General features: G+C 42.3%; 1 protein-coding gene across 2 annotated transcripts in view; it reads right to left on the reverse strand.

The window, feature by feature from the left end:
- Positions 1 to 14634, reverse strand: part of CMYA5 (cardiomyopathy associated 5) — an 88783-nt gene extending 74149 nt beyond the window's left edge. For both annotated transcript variants that reach the window (XR_004919214.2, XM_036098182.2), the window contains exon 1: positions 14395 to 14634. Coding sequence is in view for 1 of the 2 variants with exons in the window: in XM_036098182.2 (XP_035954075.1) it covers positions 14395 to 14543 (149 nt within the window). In the remaining variant the exon portion in view is untranslated. The remainder of the gene's footprint in view (positions 1 to 14394) is intronic.
- Positions 14635 to 16573: the final 1939 nt, after the last annotated feature.

Below are 16573 nucleotides of genomic sequence, written 5' to 3' on the forward strand. Positions count from 1 at the left end.
AGAGCGAAAGAGATCACAGAGGCAGAGGGAGAGGGAGAAGCCGATTTCCCGCTGAGCAGAGAGCCCAACGCGGGGCTCAATCCCAGGACCCTGAGATCATGACCTGAGGCAAAGGCAAATATTTAACTGACTATGCCACCCAGGTGCCCCCAAAATATTATTGAAAAGATCAAAATAAAGTGGAATAGATCTCCAAAAAGTTGACACCTGTCCCCCAAACCTTTTGTTTCTAAAACTAGCTAAATAGAATGTGTGTCTCCATTTCTGAGTTACCAGAAAAGACAATCTGATACTACTTGAGTCTCATTTCACCCCCTGACCAGGATCGTAGTAGCCCACCTTGTGAGTTGGAGCATAAATATCCAAAGGAGGATTGACCTAGGTATATAGGACTAAAAGAATTAAAAGGCAATTAACTTTCTAATAATGGCAAATATATAGTTAAGAGATTTCCATACAGCTTTGAAACCTCAAAGCAGATACCAAGATGTGCAAGACAGGTCACGTTGAAGCCTAAGTTAAAGACTTGTTTGTTTTTATCATAAAATGGAAAGTCAAAGCTAGAATAAACAGTGATAGTTAAATTCAGGTGATATTTCATGGGAAAAGGTACACTTTTTTCATCTGCTCATTGGACAATTGTCTATCTTCTTTGGAGTACTGTCTATTCGGATCCTTTGCCCATTTTAAAATTGGGTTATTTGTCTTTTTATGATTGAGTTCTATAGTCCACCAGACCAGTTTTGAAGCATGGTTCTAACGGTTGTTCCTGGCTACCTAATCCCTCTTTTTCACACTTCTCATGATTCTCTACCTACCAGGATACTGTGAATACAGTCATTTTGTGCTTAAATTGGTCACAGTTAGCTTCTATTACAACTCAAAACCTGACGGACATAGACTGGAACCCAAGGCAGCTTCCCTTACCTAGAGAAAATCACTAACATAAGACTTCCCTGGCAAGTGGAAAGCTGTTCAGAGGCAATGTTGTTACTAAAGCCTGGGTTTCTGAATTTGTGATTCTCAACTCTTAAGCTATGCAAACTCAGTCCAGGGGAATTTGTGGGATTGACAAGTGGAAATCTTGCAGTTTGAGCAGCAGGTAAGAACTGGAACAGAGAGAAATGGAAAGAAAACTCTAAGAAATTGTTGCCATTTCTTGCCATTCTACTCTAAGATTAAGTAGGCCATTGATTGTTGGAAGTTATTCAGATGCTAAGGCCCCAATTTTCTGCTGCTGGCAGTCCTCTCTCCGCCTTGGTCCACAGAGGCTGAGTGACCCTGCATTTCCTGTCCACCTGGGTTGATATCCGGGGATTTTCTTCCAAAGGGTCGAGTATGTAAATGGAGTAGGAGTCCTAATTCTATTTGCAGATTTAACTACATATTTTGTTATCAGGCAATTTCAGTTCATATATCAACACTGCCAACTTTGTGTATGCTTTCTCCCCAGCCCTCCCTTTTGTATCCTGGACCCTTTGAGTCGGGGAAACAAGAATATCCCTTCCTCCCAGAATTATGAGTGATCTGAGGCCAAGGGCTTGGAGAAAGTTGTTTTCTGCAATGTCTGAGGAAGTATCCTCTGCTCACTCCTCTGAGCAGGACCACAACCGTAGCTCCAAAGGGCCTCTGGAGCCCTCTCACTCCTAAGCACCCACTTTCCCTTTTCTGATGCCCCCTTCTCCCAGGAGAGTGTCTTAGGTCCTGTATTTGAAGGGAATTGTTCAAAAGGGAATCCAATCTAAATCAGATGCTGACAGGCTTAAACTTTTAACCCTCTCAGAGGTGTTAGCACTTCTGTCCTTAATTTCTCTCTATTTGGCCGGCCTTTTGCCAAATTCAAAGACCACTTGTGAGCTCTCATCCTCTGTGCCCTTGTCTTGGCACCCAGAACAAAATGATTTGAGACTGTGATGGTATGAGCAGTGCTGATCTGAGAAAGGGAAACCTGAGGCCCTGGGATGAACTGTTTCGTGGTGAGCTCCAACCAGTTATTCATTCGACAACCATTTCTTAAGTACCTACTGTGTGCCAGGCTGTGCCCTAGCTCCTGGAGACACAGCAGAGAAGCGAGACAAGGCCCCCGCCCTCATGGAGCTTTCCCTCTAGTGGTGGCAAAAAACAATGAATAAACAAACCAAAAAAAACCCACCATTTCAGATAGTGATGGTGCCATGGAGAGCAATCTGAAATCATGAATAATGTGATAGTGAAAGATAAGAAGAGAGCCTGATGGGCAGAGTGGCTGAGGAAAGTCTCTTGTCATCCGTACTGATACTGAAGAGTAGATCTGGGGAAGAAGCACCAGGGAGAGAAGACAAAGACATGAATGCAGGAACAGGCTGAGCACGTTGGAGGTTCTGAAAGAAGCCAGCAGGGGTGGAATGTAGTGAACGTCGCAGAAGGGTGTGAGAGGACCTGTGAGAGGTAAGCAGGTCAGGTAGGGCCTTGAAATCTATGCAACACTTAACACACAGAAGTTAAGTGTCTTGCACCAAGTCACACGGCAAGTAAGTGCAGAGCCAGGATGATAAACCAGGTCTTTTCAATCCTATCAGGTGTTTTTGCGTTATAACCTGGTTTATGCCCCAAATAGTGCTGGATGAAGAGGGGATTTATTGAAGCCCATCTTGGAGATCCAAAAACTCTAAGAGGAGACAAAGACCACAACAGTCTCACTTTTCTCCTTATTTTCTCTTGAAAACAAACAAACACTAGATAGGAAAACTTCCAAGTGTACTGTGCTAAATCCAAAAATTCTTTTAAACAAAGGATCTGAATTTTATAGATACTATAGTAAATACCTATTGAACATTTATCATATGATCCCATAGAGCATGTAGAGAAGTTATTTTGGTATTTCTATGTTTGACCTTATGAAAATTCAATCACACGAGATTGCCTAATGTCTATTTTTAAACACAAGATTTACTCTCCCTATTACACACTAGGAAACTTAATATACTAAGGTGCTGGTCAGGATTAGCTACTATGCAGATTTTCTGGATGTTTTATGTTTTGCTTTTAAAATTAGAAGCAAATTGAAATAATTATATGTGATACAATACATTAATAAAAGAAAGAACAAGAACCATATGATCCTCTCAATAGATGCAGAAAAAGCATTTGACAAAGTGCAGCATCCTTTCTTGATCAAAACTCTTCAGAGTATAGGGATAGAGGGTACATACCTCAATACCATAAAAGCCATCTATGAAAAACCTACAGTGAATATCATTCTCAATGGGGAAAAACTGAGAGCTTTCCCCCTAAGGTCAGGAACACGGCAGGGATGTCCACTATCACCAGTGCTATTCAACATAGTATTAGAAGTCCAAGCCAAGCAATCAGACAACAAAAAGAAATAAAAGGCAACCGAATCGGCAAAGAAGAAGTCAAACTCTCACTCTTTGCAGATGATATGATACTTTATGTGGAAAACCCAAAAGACTCCACCCCAAAACTGCTAGAACTCATACAGGAATTCAGTAAAGTGGCAAGATATAAAATCAATGCACAGAAATCAGTGGCATTCCTATACACCAACAACAAGACAGAAGAAAGAGAAATTAAGGAGTTGATCCCATTTACAATTGCACCCAAAACCATAAGATACCTAGGAATAAATCTAACCAAAGAGGCAAAGAATCTGTACTCAGAAAACTATAAAATACTCATGAAAGAAATTGAGGAAGACACAAAGAAATGGAAAAACGTTCCATGCTCATGGATTGGAAGAACAAATATTGTGAAGATGTCAATGCTACCTAGAGCAATCTACACATTCAATGCAATCCCCATCAAAATACCATCCACTTTTTTCACAGAGCTGGAACAAATAATCCTAAAATTTGTATGGAACCAGAAAAGACCCCGAATACCCAGAGGAATGTTGAAAAAGAAAAGCAAAGCTGGTGCCATCACAATTCCAGACTTCAAGCTCTATTACAAAGCTATAATCATCAAGACAGTATGGTACTGGCACAAAAACAGACACATAGATCAATGGAACAGAATAGAGAGCCCAGAAATGGACCCTCAACTCTATGGTCAACTAATCTTCAACAAAGCAGGAAAGAATGTCCAGTGGAAAAAAGACAGTCTTTTCAACAAATGGTGTTGGGAAAATTGGACAGCCACATGCAGAAGAATGAAACTGGACCATTTCCTTACACCACACACAAAAATAGACTCAAAATGGTTGAAAGACCTAAATGTAAGACAGGAGTCCATCAAAATCCTAAAGGAGAACACAGGAAGCAACCTCTTCGACCTCAGCCGCAGCAACTTCTTCCTGGAAACATCACGGAAGGCAAGGGAAGCAAGGGCAAAAATGAACTATTGGGACTTCATCAAGATAAAAAGCTTTTGCACAGCAAAAGAAACAGTCAACAAAACCAAAAGACAACCGACAGAATGGGAGAAGATATTTGCAAATGACGTATCAGATAAAGGGCTAGTATCCAAAATCTATAAGGAACTTATTAAACTCTACACCCAAAGAACAAATGATCCAATCAAGAAATGCGCTGAAGACATGAACAGACATTTTTCCAAAGAAAACATCCAAATGGCCAACAGACACATGAAAAAGTGCTCAACATCACTCGGCATCAGGGAAATCCCAATCAAAACCTCAATGAGATACCACCTCACACCAGTCAGAATGGCTAAAAATAACAAGTCAGGAAACGACAGATGTTGGCGAGGTTGCGGAGAAAGGGGAACCCTCCTATACTGTTGGTGGGAATGCAAGCTGGTGCAGCCACTCTGGAAAACAGTATGGAGGTTACTCAAAAAGTTGAAAATAGAGCTACCATACAACCCAGCAATTGCACTACTGGGTATTTACCCCAAAGATACAAATGTAAGGATCCGAAGGGGTACGTGCACCCTGATGTTTATAGCAGCAATGTCCACAATAGCCAAACTATGGAAAGAGCAAAGATGTCCATCGACAGATGAATGGATAAAGAAGATGTGGTATATATACAATGGAATATTATGCAGCCATCAAAAGGAATGACATCTTGCTATTTACAACGACGTGGATGGAACTGGAGGGTATTATGCTGAGTGAAATAAGTCAATCAGAGAAAGACATGTATCATATGACCTCACTGATAGGAGGAATTCTTAATCTCAGGAAACAAACTGAGGGTTGCTGGAGTGGTGGGGGCTGGGAGGGATGGGGTGGCTGGGTGATAGACATTGGGGAGGGTATGTGCTATGGTGAGCACTGTGAATTGTGTAAGACTGTTGAATCACAGACCTATACCTCTGAAACAAATAATACATTATATGTTTAAAAAAAAAAGGAAGAAGAAGAAGATAGCAGGAAAGGAAGAATGAAGGGGGGGAAATCAGAGGGGGAGACAAACCATGAGAGACTATGGACTCTGAGAAACAAACTGAGGGTTCTAGAGGGGAGGTGGGTGGGGGGATAGGTTAGCCTGGTGATGGGTATTAAGGAGGGCACGTTCTGCATGGAGCACTGGGTGTTATATGCAAACAATGAATCATGGAACACTACATCAAAAACTAATGATGTAATGTATGGTGATTAACATAACATAATAAAATCTAAGATTCTAAAGGATTAAAAAGAATAAAATAAAAGTAATTTTACACTCAAGTAAAAAAGAAAGAAATTGGCTAATAAAGACCAGATGTGTGTACACTGTGTATACATATGCAAGAACTTGAGGTGAGCCCAGAATTCATGAGTGTTCCAGCAGTCTGCCATTAGACTAGGGTTAGAATCCTAGTGCACTTTCCAGCTGCCTGACATTAGATAAATTACTCAGTACAGCTAAGCCTCCATTTTCTCTCTCATAAAACGGAGATGAAAACAATGCCTATATCATAGAGTTATTGTGAAAATAACTCAAAATAACAAGTGACAGTGCAAGGAATAGACTCGCTATTCCTTGAGTAAATAATGGTTGGCCTTCTTCCCTGGGTCTCTGTTCACTCATCAGAAACATAAGTCAGGGAAATGATGCTAAGGCCCCTTCCAGGATAAGTGCCATCAGCAGCCAGGCTTTCCTGCCAGACTTGGACCTAGGACAGTGACACCTTTTTCTGCAGACAGATAGAGAAGGGCTAGCCAGATGGACCCAGAGACTGACACACAACTCACAGGGAAATGAGCAAGGAAACTTAAGGGACTGAGACTTGATGCGCCAGGGTCCTGGTAGACCCCCACCTCAGTTCCCCAGGCCCAATTCATTTCACCAATGCATTCACTTCAACTAATTGCATGTGAGATTATTTGTTTACTGTCTGCCCTCTCCAGAAACTGAACTCTTAAGATTAGGAATTCTGTTTTGTTCACTCACTCTATGTAGGTCCCCAATAAATATTTGCTAAATGAGCCTCTTTTTTTATAGTAGGTACATTTCTAAAATTGGAGGTGTCATGAGCTTAGCTAAGCTACTCCGAGGTATTGCTCCCTCGGCATCCATTTTGTTTGGCTAAGTGACCCGCAGGAGCCTTAACCTGACACCAGCCTCCCTCATGCTAGCACATGCCCTGGGTAACCGTCTGAAGAGTCACATGCCACTGAAGTTCCTGATATGACTTCCCCAGCAGTTCTTGTGATCAACAATCTCCCCCATCTTCAATGCCTCCCTGCTCTGTGCCCCTTAGATAAGACCCCCATGGAGCTTACCAAAACCCCACTCATTTTAGTTTGAATTGACTGATCCAGTCTCAGCCCAGGAAGCCCCAAAGTCCTCCACTCATGGACCCTAATAAAGGCATATGTCCCAGGTCTTGACTTTCTCTCTGCACTCTGCCTTGACTTCCCCATGTGGCCCCCTGAGCTATGCTGTGTACTTCCTCCAGGACTTGTGAGTACTAAACTTGTCTACTGCGATTTCTCTTGTGGTCTTTTGTCAAACTATGGCTCACCATCTGGCACCCTATGCTCCACTTAACAAATGTTAATTTAACAAAGTCATAACAGGAGGAAATTAATCTTATTTACAAATCAACAATTTTAAGTGCCCTACTGTAATCAGACATTAAGAGGAATTTGTGGTGAATGTAAATTTGTTTAGCATGCGAATTTTTTTTTTAAAAGAGAAGCATCATCAAACTAAGAAAACATCAGTGGCTCCGTAAGAAGGTTTGGAGCATTCAATTTGGTAGACATCAATTAATCTTCCCACATATCATGGACTTTATCAGATTAGGATGTGGAATTTTGGAACTGAATACACTTCAGTTGCCTTAATAGAGGACTTTTCTCTGGACAAAAAGCAAAGGGGCGCCTGGGTGGCTCAGTTGGTTGAGCGACTGCCTTCGGCTCAGGTCATGATCCTGGAGTCCCGGGATCGAGTCCCACATCAGGCTCCCTGCTCAGCAGGGAGTCTGCTTCTCCCTCTGACCCTCCTCCCTCTCATGCTCTCTGTCTCTCATTGTCTCTCTCACAAATAAATAAAATCTTAAAAAAAAAAAAAAAAAAAAAAAAAGCAAAGCCTATTCTTATCCTCCCATCTATGATCTGGCTCAAGGGCCAGTCTAAGGGAGGCTTTCCAACAAGTCACAGAAGTTGGGAATGATGACCGCAGACATCCTAATTGAACAATCCCTCAGTACTTATCACTGTCCCCTCCAAGCTACTGTGTTTCCAGAGTCACTGAATATTGTCAATTCCTGGTCAATGAATGTACCAAAATTCTCCCTAATCTAACAGGTTCAACCTCCCAACTAAATTTGCTTCTCACAGGAGTCTGGATGATTTGACAATTCACTTGCTTATTCATTCGTTCAGTTATTCATGCCATTCACTTATTCATTCAACAAATATTCTCAGGCTTAGAAATCCTGAGTGCTTCTAGAGGAGAAAAATAAAGTTTAGACAGAGCAGCAATTAACAGGACAAGAGTTGGAACTAGGACCTAAAGGAATATCTAACCACATATTGTGCCTGAAATATCTTTCTGCCCAGCTGCTGTATTACCTCTGCAGAACCTTTCTAAATCTAATTTTAAGAAGAATGTATGTCTTGGGACACCTGGATGGCTCAGCCAGTTAAGTATCTGCCTTCAGCTCAGGTCATGATCCCGGGGTCTTGGGACTGAGCCCCGCACCAGGCTCCCTGCTCAGCGGAGAGTCAGCTTCTCCGTCTCCCTCTGCCCCTCCCCTGGCTTGTGCTCTCTCTCTCTCTCAAATGAATAAAATCTTAAAAAAAAAAAAAAAAAAGAATATATGTCTTTTCTCTATTCCTTTGTTAATATCCTTAGTGTAATGTTTATGACATTATGTTGAAGCTAACTGCTTCCCCGTGCCAGACTGAGCTCCTTGAGAGAAGCAGCTGTGCCACCCAATCACCTTCATGCTCCTGGTGCCTAGCACAGGGCCTGGCATATACAACTTTAGGAGAAGGTCTATGGATTCCAGTGAAGCTAATGGAGGTCTAGGTATTATGAGGCCTGCATTGTCTAATATGGTACCCACTAGCCACATGTGGCTATTGAGTACTTGAAACATAGCTGTGAGGGAGGAATCGAGATGCACTGAAAAGTGAAATACACACCAAATTTCAAAGACTTAGCATAAAAATATATAAAATACCCCATTAATAATTTTTATATTGATTACATGTTGAAACGATAATACTTTGGATATGGGGTTAAATAAAATAAATTATTTAAATTAATTTCACCTGCTTTTTACATCTTTTAATGTGACTATTAGAAAATTTTAAATTACATATGTGGCTCACATTATATTTCTACTGGATAATGCTGGCCTAAGCCAAAGATTACTCTTTCAGGTACAAGCCACGTCCAGTCTCTTAAACCTGGCTTTCTAAGTTTTCTTGGTAGGAAGAGGAATTTGGCCATATTGTCTGAATTGAGTCAAGGTTTTCATTAAGCCTAGGTTCAGAATATCCAAGAAATATAAGACACATTTCTTTTATATTTGCAAAATTCTATAGTCAATATGTTCCACACTTAATAGGTTTGCTGTTAAAAAAAAAAAAAAATCCAACTCTTGCTGTATTCTCTACATTGAGTCAAAGTCTAACCAAGGGCATGTAATACCCATGCAGCCAACATTTAAATAGCTCTTCAGTTTCTGGCTCCAAGCGCCTGTTGTGATCTCTCTCCTCCCTCAGTCTCTGGCATCCTGAGCAGCCACCCCTCCCATTTCAGCTCTTTCCACTGACCTCAAAAGAGGGCTGGCTCAAATAACACACTTGTCAAGACACCTGGGTAAGCACAGCAGTGGGAGACAGCATATAAATAGATATATGGAAACAGAGTGCTCCGTACTAATAACAAAAACCCCTTACAAACTGCCTTCACCTTCCAAAAGTTTTGTTTCTTACAATGATTAGTTAAATGTAAATGTCACTATTAATTTCACTCCTATCAGCTCAGACAGACCTATTTTATACAGGCACTAGCAAAACTGCAATTCAAGATGATTCTTACGTTGTGGGTACTACTGTGGCGAAAATCCTCTGTGCTTAAATAGAGAATTTAAAATTGAACGACAGAAAATGATCCAAAGCAAAAATACTGAAAAACTTCTAAGTAGTCTATCAGAAAGACTAAAAGGGTCAGGCTTCACTGGTCTCCAGTCAGAAAAATGCAAAAATAATGAGTGCCTGTTTACATACTTCCCTCTGTGTAGAAGACCGTACGTTTGAAACATTCAGCACCGTGTTCGGCACACGGTCCGCATACAATAAATATTACTAATGAGTATATGAGTGCGTGGGCCCTTACTACTGCATGGGATACTGCAATCACCAGGTCTTTGTTTTAAACCTTGAGTGATACGGTAGACCGAATACAGCTTCCTATTCTACTCAGACTAAAACATGACGTCCTTACCACGGCCTGTAAAGCCCTACTTGATCTGCAACCCAACTACTTCTCAGATTCACCTCCCACCCCCCTCCCCCATATTTACTCTGCTCCAGCAACCTGACCTCCTTGTGTCCTCAAACAAGCCCCACGTGTTCCTGCCTCAGTGCCCGTGCAGCAGCTCTTCCCTTTTCTTAGGACGCTCATTCCTTCCTTCTCTGCCCGTGTCACCTTATCAGAGAGGCCTTCTTCACCAACACATATCCACAACAGCATAACCCTTATCCTGCTGCATTTGTCCTCCTATCACTTACTGCCACCTGGCATATTACGTATTTATTTGTTTGTTTATCTCCCCAACTGGAAAGTCACTCCCAGGAAGGCAGAAACTTTGTTCATTTTGTTCACTGCTATATCCTTTGTGCCTAGAAAGTGTCTGGCACACAGGAGTTCAATAAATGTTTGTTGAATGAATAAATTAATGAACATTGGATTGGAGCTGAGGCAGCTGGATCTAGTCCCAATTCTACCACTAAAAACTTGTGTGACTTTGAACAAATGTCCCCTGACGTTCAGCTTCTGAATCTGCAAAAGGACTGGCTGGGAAAAGATGCTTCTAAAGCTTCTCCCAGCTCGAACATCCTGTGGGTTCTATAGAGCTGCTTTCTACATCTAACTTTTGTATGAAGCTTTAGCAACACAAAAATCCTTTTTGACAGTCACAAACTATTAGCTCTCTAGGCACTTTATTATGATTGAATACCCTGCTCCCAAGGCCCCTGATGAAGACTTCCCCATTCCTTCCAGGCAAGATGGATCCCAGGACTAGATCCCTACTTTGAGGTACTTCATATAGACCTTTTTTTCCTCAAACCTCTTATAACAGTTAATGACATAATTGTGTTTTTCTATTTCTATTTCTCCAATGAGAATGGGAACACCTTGGAACAGTAACGGATTCTTAGTAATTTTTGTATCCCTAGCACCTTGCATGGTCCATGGCAATTAGTAGGTATTCCATGAATGTTTAGTGAATGAATGAATATAGGAAAGTCAAAGTGAAATAGGATCATGACTCATATTAAAAACAGAGACCATCATTCCCCCCTCACTGATGGAGGTGGGCAGAAGATAAAGCTTTGCTGCCAATAATGGTTCATCTGAAAGGAGGTAAGAAACTAAAACTTATTGGGAACTTACTAAAGGCAAGTACTCTTACACATATTCACGTAGTTTATTTAATCCTATGACAACTTTATAAATTAGGAAGTATTACTACCATTTTACAGATGAGAAAATTGAGGCTCCGAGAAAATAGGGAATTTGCCCATGATAGAATGGCTAGTAGGATTCACACTCGGGTTTCTTCATGCCGTATATCATACTCCTATCACTAAATAATATATCAGGAGGGTAGTTCTCTGATTCAATACAAGCATTGGCATGTGTACTAGTGAGCTTTTCTGCACTAGAAAAGCATTTTTATAATTAAAGGGAATTTTTTCCTTGATTCAGAAACGTGGCTATGGATAATTCCATCTGCCATTTTTGAAAGTGTAAAGAAAAGGTTTACAAGCAGATTACACTTCTGCCTTTTGAATTTTTAAGTTTTTATTCTGATAATAAAATGCACTACCTGTTCATTATAGAAAAACCAAGAAATACAGATATTTTTTAAAATTTTAGTCAACCATTATCCCATCACTTAGAGACAGCCACTATAAACCTTTTTTAACCTTAAGGTTAATAAAGGTTACCATAACTTTTATTATATTCTTCATTATGTTAACCTTTATTAACCTTTTATGAAACTTTATTAACCTTTTAGGCCTTTTTCCAATACATATTTTATAGTGAGATCATTCTAAATTATACAATGAGCATTTCTTTCATATTCAATATACATACTTCCCATATTGTTAGAAATCTTCATAAATAGCATTTTAATAATGGCTTAGTAACATCACATAAAGTAGATGCAATAATCATTCTGTTACTATTAGGCTATTTCCATTTATTTACTATTAAGTGCCTCTCAGTTTAAAAAAAACCCAGTTTGTAATTTAACTTCTGAGAATGGTTCCAACCGCCAAGAAAATGCAAACAGCCTTTCCATTCAAGATGGGGGGAAACTTCTACTATTATGCAAAGAATGAGGTCTAGTAATTTTTCAAGGTAGAAGCTAGTTGGAGCTATTCCAGGTTCACCTACAGTAAGGGTCTCTCTCCTGCACAAGAAGGGAGGTGGTCAAAGTCCAGCAGTGGCTTGGAGGAAGCAGACCCAGGCTCACCTCCGGGTTCTATGACTTGCCTTATACCCTCAGTAAAGCATATAAAGCCTCAGTTTCCTCATCTATAAAAGGACAGTCAGCACATAGTGTTGCTGGAAGGGTTTAAAATGAGAAAATATCCGTAAACACTCAGCACCAAGACTGGCACAGAGTGGACTCTCTTATAACTCTAAAACTTTGGCAGCAGAGCCAAGAGGAAGGGGCAAAGAAGGATGGGACAGCATTCTTACCTCCCATCCTTTAGAGAATATTCCAAATTCTCACCTAGCCTCAGGGGGAAAAAAAAAAAGAACTTTAGGCCATATTTGTAAACTTACAACAAAATAGTTTGATTTGTGACAACACTTTGAGGTGGGAAAAAGTCGGGGACTCCCAGTTCCCCTGAGAGGTCCTGCCCGCTGGCATCTCTCCACTTCTAGCTATGGTTCTCATCTCCTTTCCCCTGGCCTTCGCCATGGTTCAATCCCTAGACATCTTTCTCTTTGTTACTGTCTCCCTGATCTGAGTCCTTCTAAAACCAACTTCCAGTCTGCTATCAGCAATCCTTCCGTAACTCTAGTCTGTTTTCCTAAATCTTGCTCACAAGTTTACTGATTTCTTGTTACCCATGTCATCAAATCCAAAATTAAAAAGTGTGATGGTTTGCAAGGCCTCCACCCCCACCCCATTCCCTCTGGTTGCCCTCACCCTATTAATTCTAATTCTTGCCCTAATGTCCACCTTACCATCTGTAGTCAGAGCAGGCTGAAATTTACTACAGATAAATCCTATCTTTACCTGAAGATCTTGACCTTTGTTAAAGGGCAATGCAACCTCAACGTGCTTTGAATCACTGTCAGCTGCTCACATTTTAGAGTAAATGAGTTTGCAAATTCTCTAGGTGGTAAATTTTGGTTGGGCAAAGATATAAGGATCCTGAACACCATTAAGGGGGAAAGGTTATAAAGGCTGGGATTGGCAGATTTCCCTTCTCAGTATTGTCCAGGAATCACAGGTCACTACTCCCTGTTCCGTCTCCCACAGGTACCTTCTCTTCCTCTTTTCCTTTCTGCATCTCCTGCCTACTCACTAAAGCCCAGATCATGCCCACTTCTCAAAGCAGCACCGATCTACACACTCTCTTCCTCCCTGCCCCTCTCGTTTATTTAGCACAGAGACTCATACTCCCCATATTGCTAACTTCTTCCATAAAGCCCTTGAGGACAGGTGCTGTGCCTCCTTCCCACTTGGCAGTTACTAGATAAATATGTGACCAACATTCCAGACTTCTAAACTGACTGACTAGTCCCCTTAATCGGTGCTACTCCATGGGCTATTTCAACTTCAGCTCTGCTGGCTCTGGTCGGACAGAACTTTTAACTTTGAGTAAGAGGGGCATTCTGAAATGTTGCACATCCATCTGTCCCCTACAAAGCCATTCTACTGATAATAATAGATTTAGGAAAGGACATCACTGACTGACAAAACAAAACAAACAAAAAACCCACACCCCAAAGAGAACATGTGAAAGTAGAAACAAATCCAAATAGGAGATGAGTCCTACTATTCTCATTTTAGGGCCTACGTGAAGTCTGGGAGATGGAAGTGGAAGGAGACCCATATTTTTAATACAGTATTGCCTAATCGTAATCACATTCATAGAAACGTTGATATTTGGAACCATGAAAAAAAAGGATTTTAAGAACAGGGGTTATTGAAACTTATGTTTTTCTCCAAGTAATTTACGAGGCTTTGTACCAAATTAAAGTCCTCTTACAGCGACCTAGTGCCGGTTCCAAGAGACCTCCAGTCAGTCATCTGAAGGCTCCCGAGCAGCCCTCTCCGTCTCCACCCCCACTTCATATCCCCTTCTCTTCTATAGCTCAGGCTTTTAAGATTGTTCCTACGCCTTGGGCCAAATACAAGCGGTTCAACACATTCCTGCAGTTAGGCAGGACCCTAAGTAAATCCCCAGGAATAAACGAGAGCCGCAAGTCACAAGTTGTTGGGCGGAGGGGGGGCGGGGGTGGCGGAGAGGAGGAGGGGGGGCGGTAATGAACTTTGCTGCTGCAGGCGGGCCTGTCACTCCAGCTGACAGCAAGCACCTTCACCTTCAAGTTTCTTACGAGGCAGCATCCCCTGAGAGAAAGTGCATAGCTCAGAGGCAAGGCACGCTAGCTGAAAAAGAAAAGGGAAGCGTGCGGAGTCTCCCCGCGAAGCCCCTGCCTTCGAGGCCGCATTTCCAGGCCCGCGGCCGGGCGAGCGCTCGGGCTGTGGCCTGAGAGGGGCGCACGCTACCTGGCGTCCGGCTCCTCCTCCGACTCCGCGGCCGTCTCGTCCTCCTCGCTCTCCGATTCCTCGTCGCTCTCCAGCCTTCGGGTGGCCTCCTCGTCCCCGTCGGAGCCGAGGGGACTCTCCGCGGCGTAGGTGCTGTCGCTGCTCGCCATCGTGCCTCTGCCGGGCCGGAGCCGGAGCCGCCCGCGCGCGCCCGGTGTTCTCCCTCTGACTGCGCCTCTGGCTCCGGCCGGGCTCTGCCCTGCCCCGGCGGGCGGCTCGGGTTCCCGGCCCCGGGGGCGGGCCAGCCCCGAGACTTTAAATAGAAGGCGTCAAAGTTTCGCCACCGAGCTTCTGGGGCCCGGGCTCAGCGAGTTCCCCTCTTCCCCGGCGTCTGCCAACTTCCCCCCCGCCCCGGCCCTCCCCGCCCCAGTTTAGGCAGATCCCTGGAGGCCCTTTGGGCGACTCTTGATCACCATTCCGAAGCGAGGCAGGCTCCAGCTGCACCTGGGACTTGAAAGGAGGAAAGGCACCCAGCCGCGCCTCTCTTCCCTCCAGTGTGGCTCTGGTGTGGCTCTGGTGTGGCTTTGGTGTGTTTGGTGCCCAACTACTTGATGGACCCTTCATCCCAACCAAGTAACTACTCCTTACTGAGCACTCAGAGCGCTTACTAGTTCAGGCACTCTGCTAAGGGTCTCATTCATTACCCCCTCACAATTCTGCTGTGGCATGTTTAACTGCAATGCTGGTTTTTTAGATCAGAAAACTGAGGCTCAGAAGAGCTTGGGAAGCTGGCTGGCTCAAGGTCTCCTGCCTAGTATGTGATCCTATGGGAAACAAAGCTAGGTCTGCCATCTTCAAGGGCCCAGTTTTCAACCATTGTTCCTTCATATTGGCTCCTTTTGTGTTGCAAATCAATTAATTGTGTATTCTCGACCTCGGTGACCTGTAGACTGTTTAAGTCAGGGCATTTTTATCTCCCCTAAAAACCTTCAAGAGAAATAATTTTCCTCACATTGGCCAAAGTCTAAGTTCTGTCTGAAACTCAGCCCAAAGGCCCCAGACTTGCGTTGGATCATAGCATGCCCATACTTAAAACCCCTCAATGGCTTCTCTATGCTCAAGGACTAAAGCCCAAGCTCCTTAGGGAAGATGAACACTGGATAACAACCCACATTTGTCTGGTTTCTTCTTTAGAAGTCAGGATTCCCAACATTTATCAAGTCACACCACTGTGCCTTTATTTACAATTCCTTCTGCCTGAAAGGTTTTTCCAACCTTTATTTACCTGGTGACTCTCCATTCAAGATCCCCACCTTTCTCTGATATGCCCAGGTTAAGTTCAATACCCCTTTCGGGTTCCATTATCCTATATTCAAATTATGTTTGTGTCTCTTTCCCTCAGTACACTCTATAAATTTGTTACTCATCTTTTTCCACACCATCCCCATCTCTTACAAGGCCAGAAGCAAAACTTAGCACAGAGTAGACACTTAATGAATGTTGCCTGAAGAAAACAGGACCAGACCTGCTCAGTACATACAACAGATAGAGATCTCTTTCTAACAGTCTTCTTTTCATGAGGATGATTTTATGGCTAGAATAGCTAACATTTATTTTTAATTACAGCAAGTTCTATTCACAGAGTTGTTAAATATGAACATACGTTAGGTAATATTCACCAGTTACACTAGCTTGTATGTGTGTATTAAGTCTGTGAGGAAAGAACTGCAGATAATTCAGATACAGTATAGAAGTATCAGCTGGTGTGTATGGGAAGGGAAGACAGAGGAGTCCAGTCTTCCAGGGTTCATTAAACCAGGTTCAGCAAGTTATTATCTTAACATGAGCTAGGTTTACCCAACTAGTAATCCCAAATGACTGACTCCTCACCTAGGACAAAAAGAATGCAATCATAGTTGTGAGAATCTGTTAAACACTTAACCAAAACTACAGGAAGCTGCTGTATATTCCCTCCATCTAACTCAAAATTTCTTGGGAACACTAATTAAAGTCAAGATTTATTTGCAAAGATCCTACTTCAAACCAATCCAAAATTTAGAACTGCAGTACGGATTACACATTTTTAAGTTTCTAACACTATCTTCTTAACAATGCATGCAAATGAAATGGCCAGATCAATACAAATAGAACATAAAAGAAGGTATTATTCACCACACAAAAATTCAAAAATTCAAACTAA

This window comes from Halichoerus grypus, chromosome 2 (assembly GCF_964656455.1).
Source record: "Halichoerus grypus chromosome 2, mHalGry1.hap1.1, whole genome shotgun sequence".
Lineage (NCBI taxonomy): Eukaryota > Metazoa > Chordata > Mammalia > Carnivora > Phocidae > Halichoerus > Halichoerus grypus.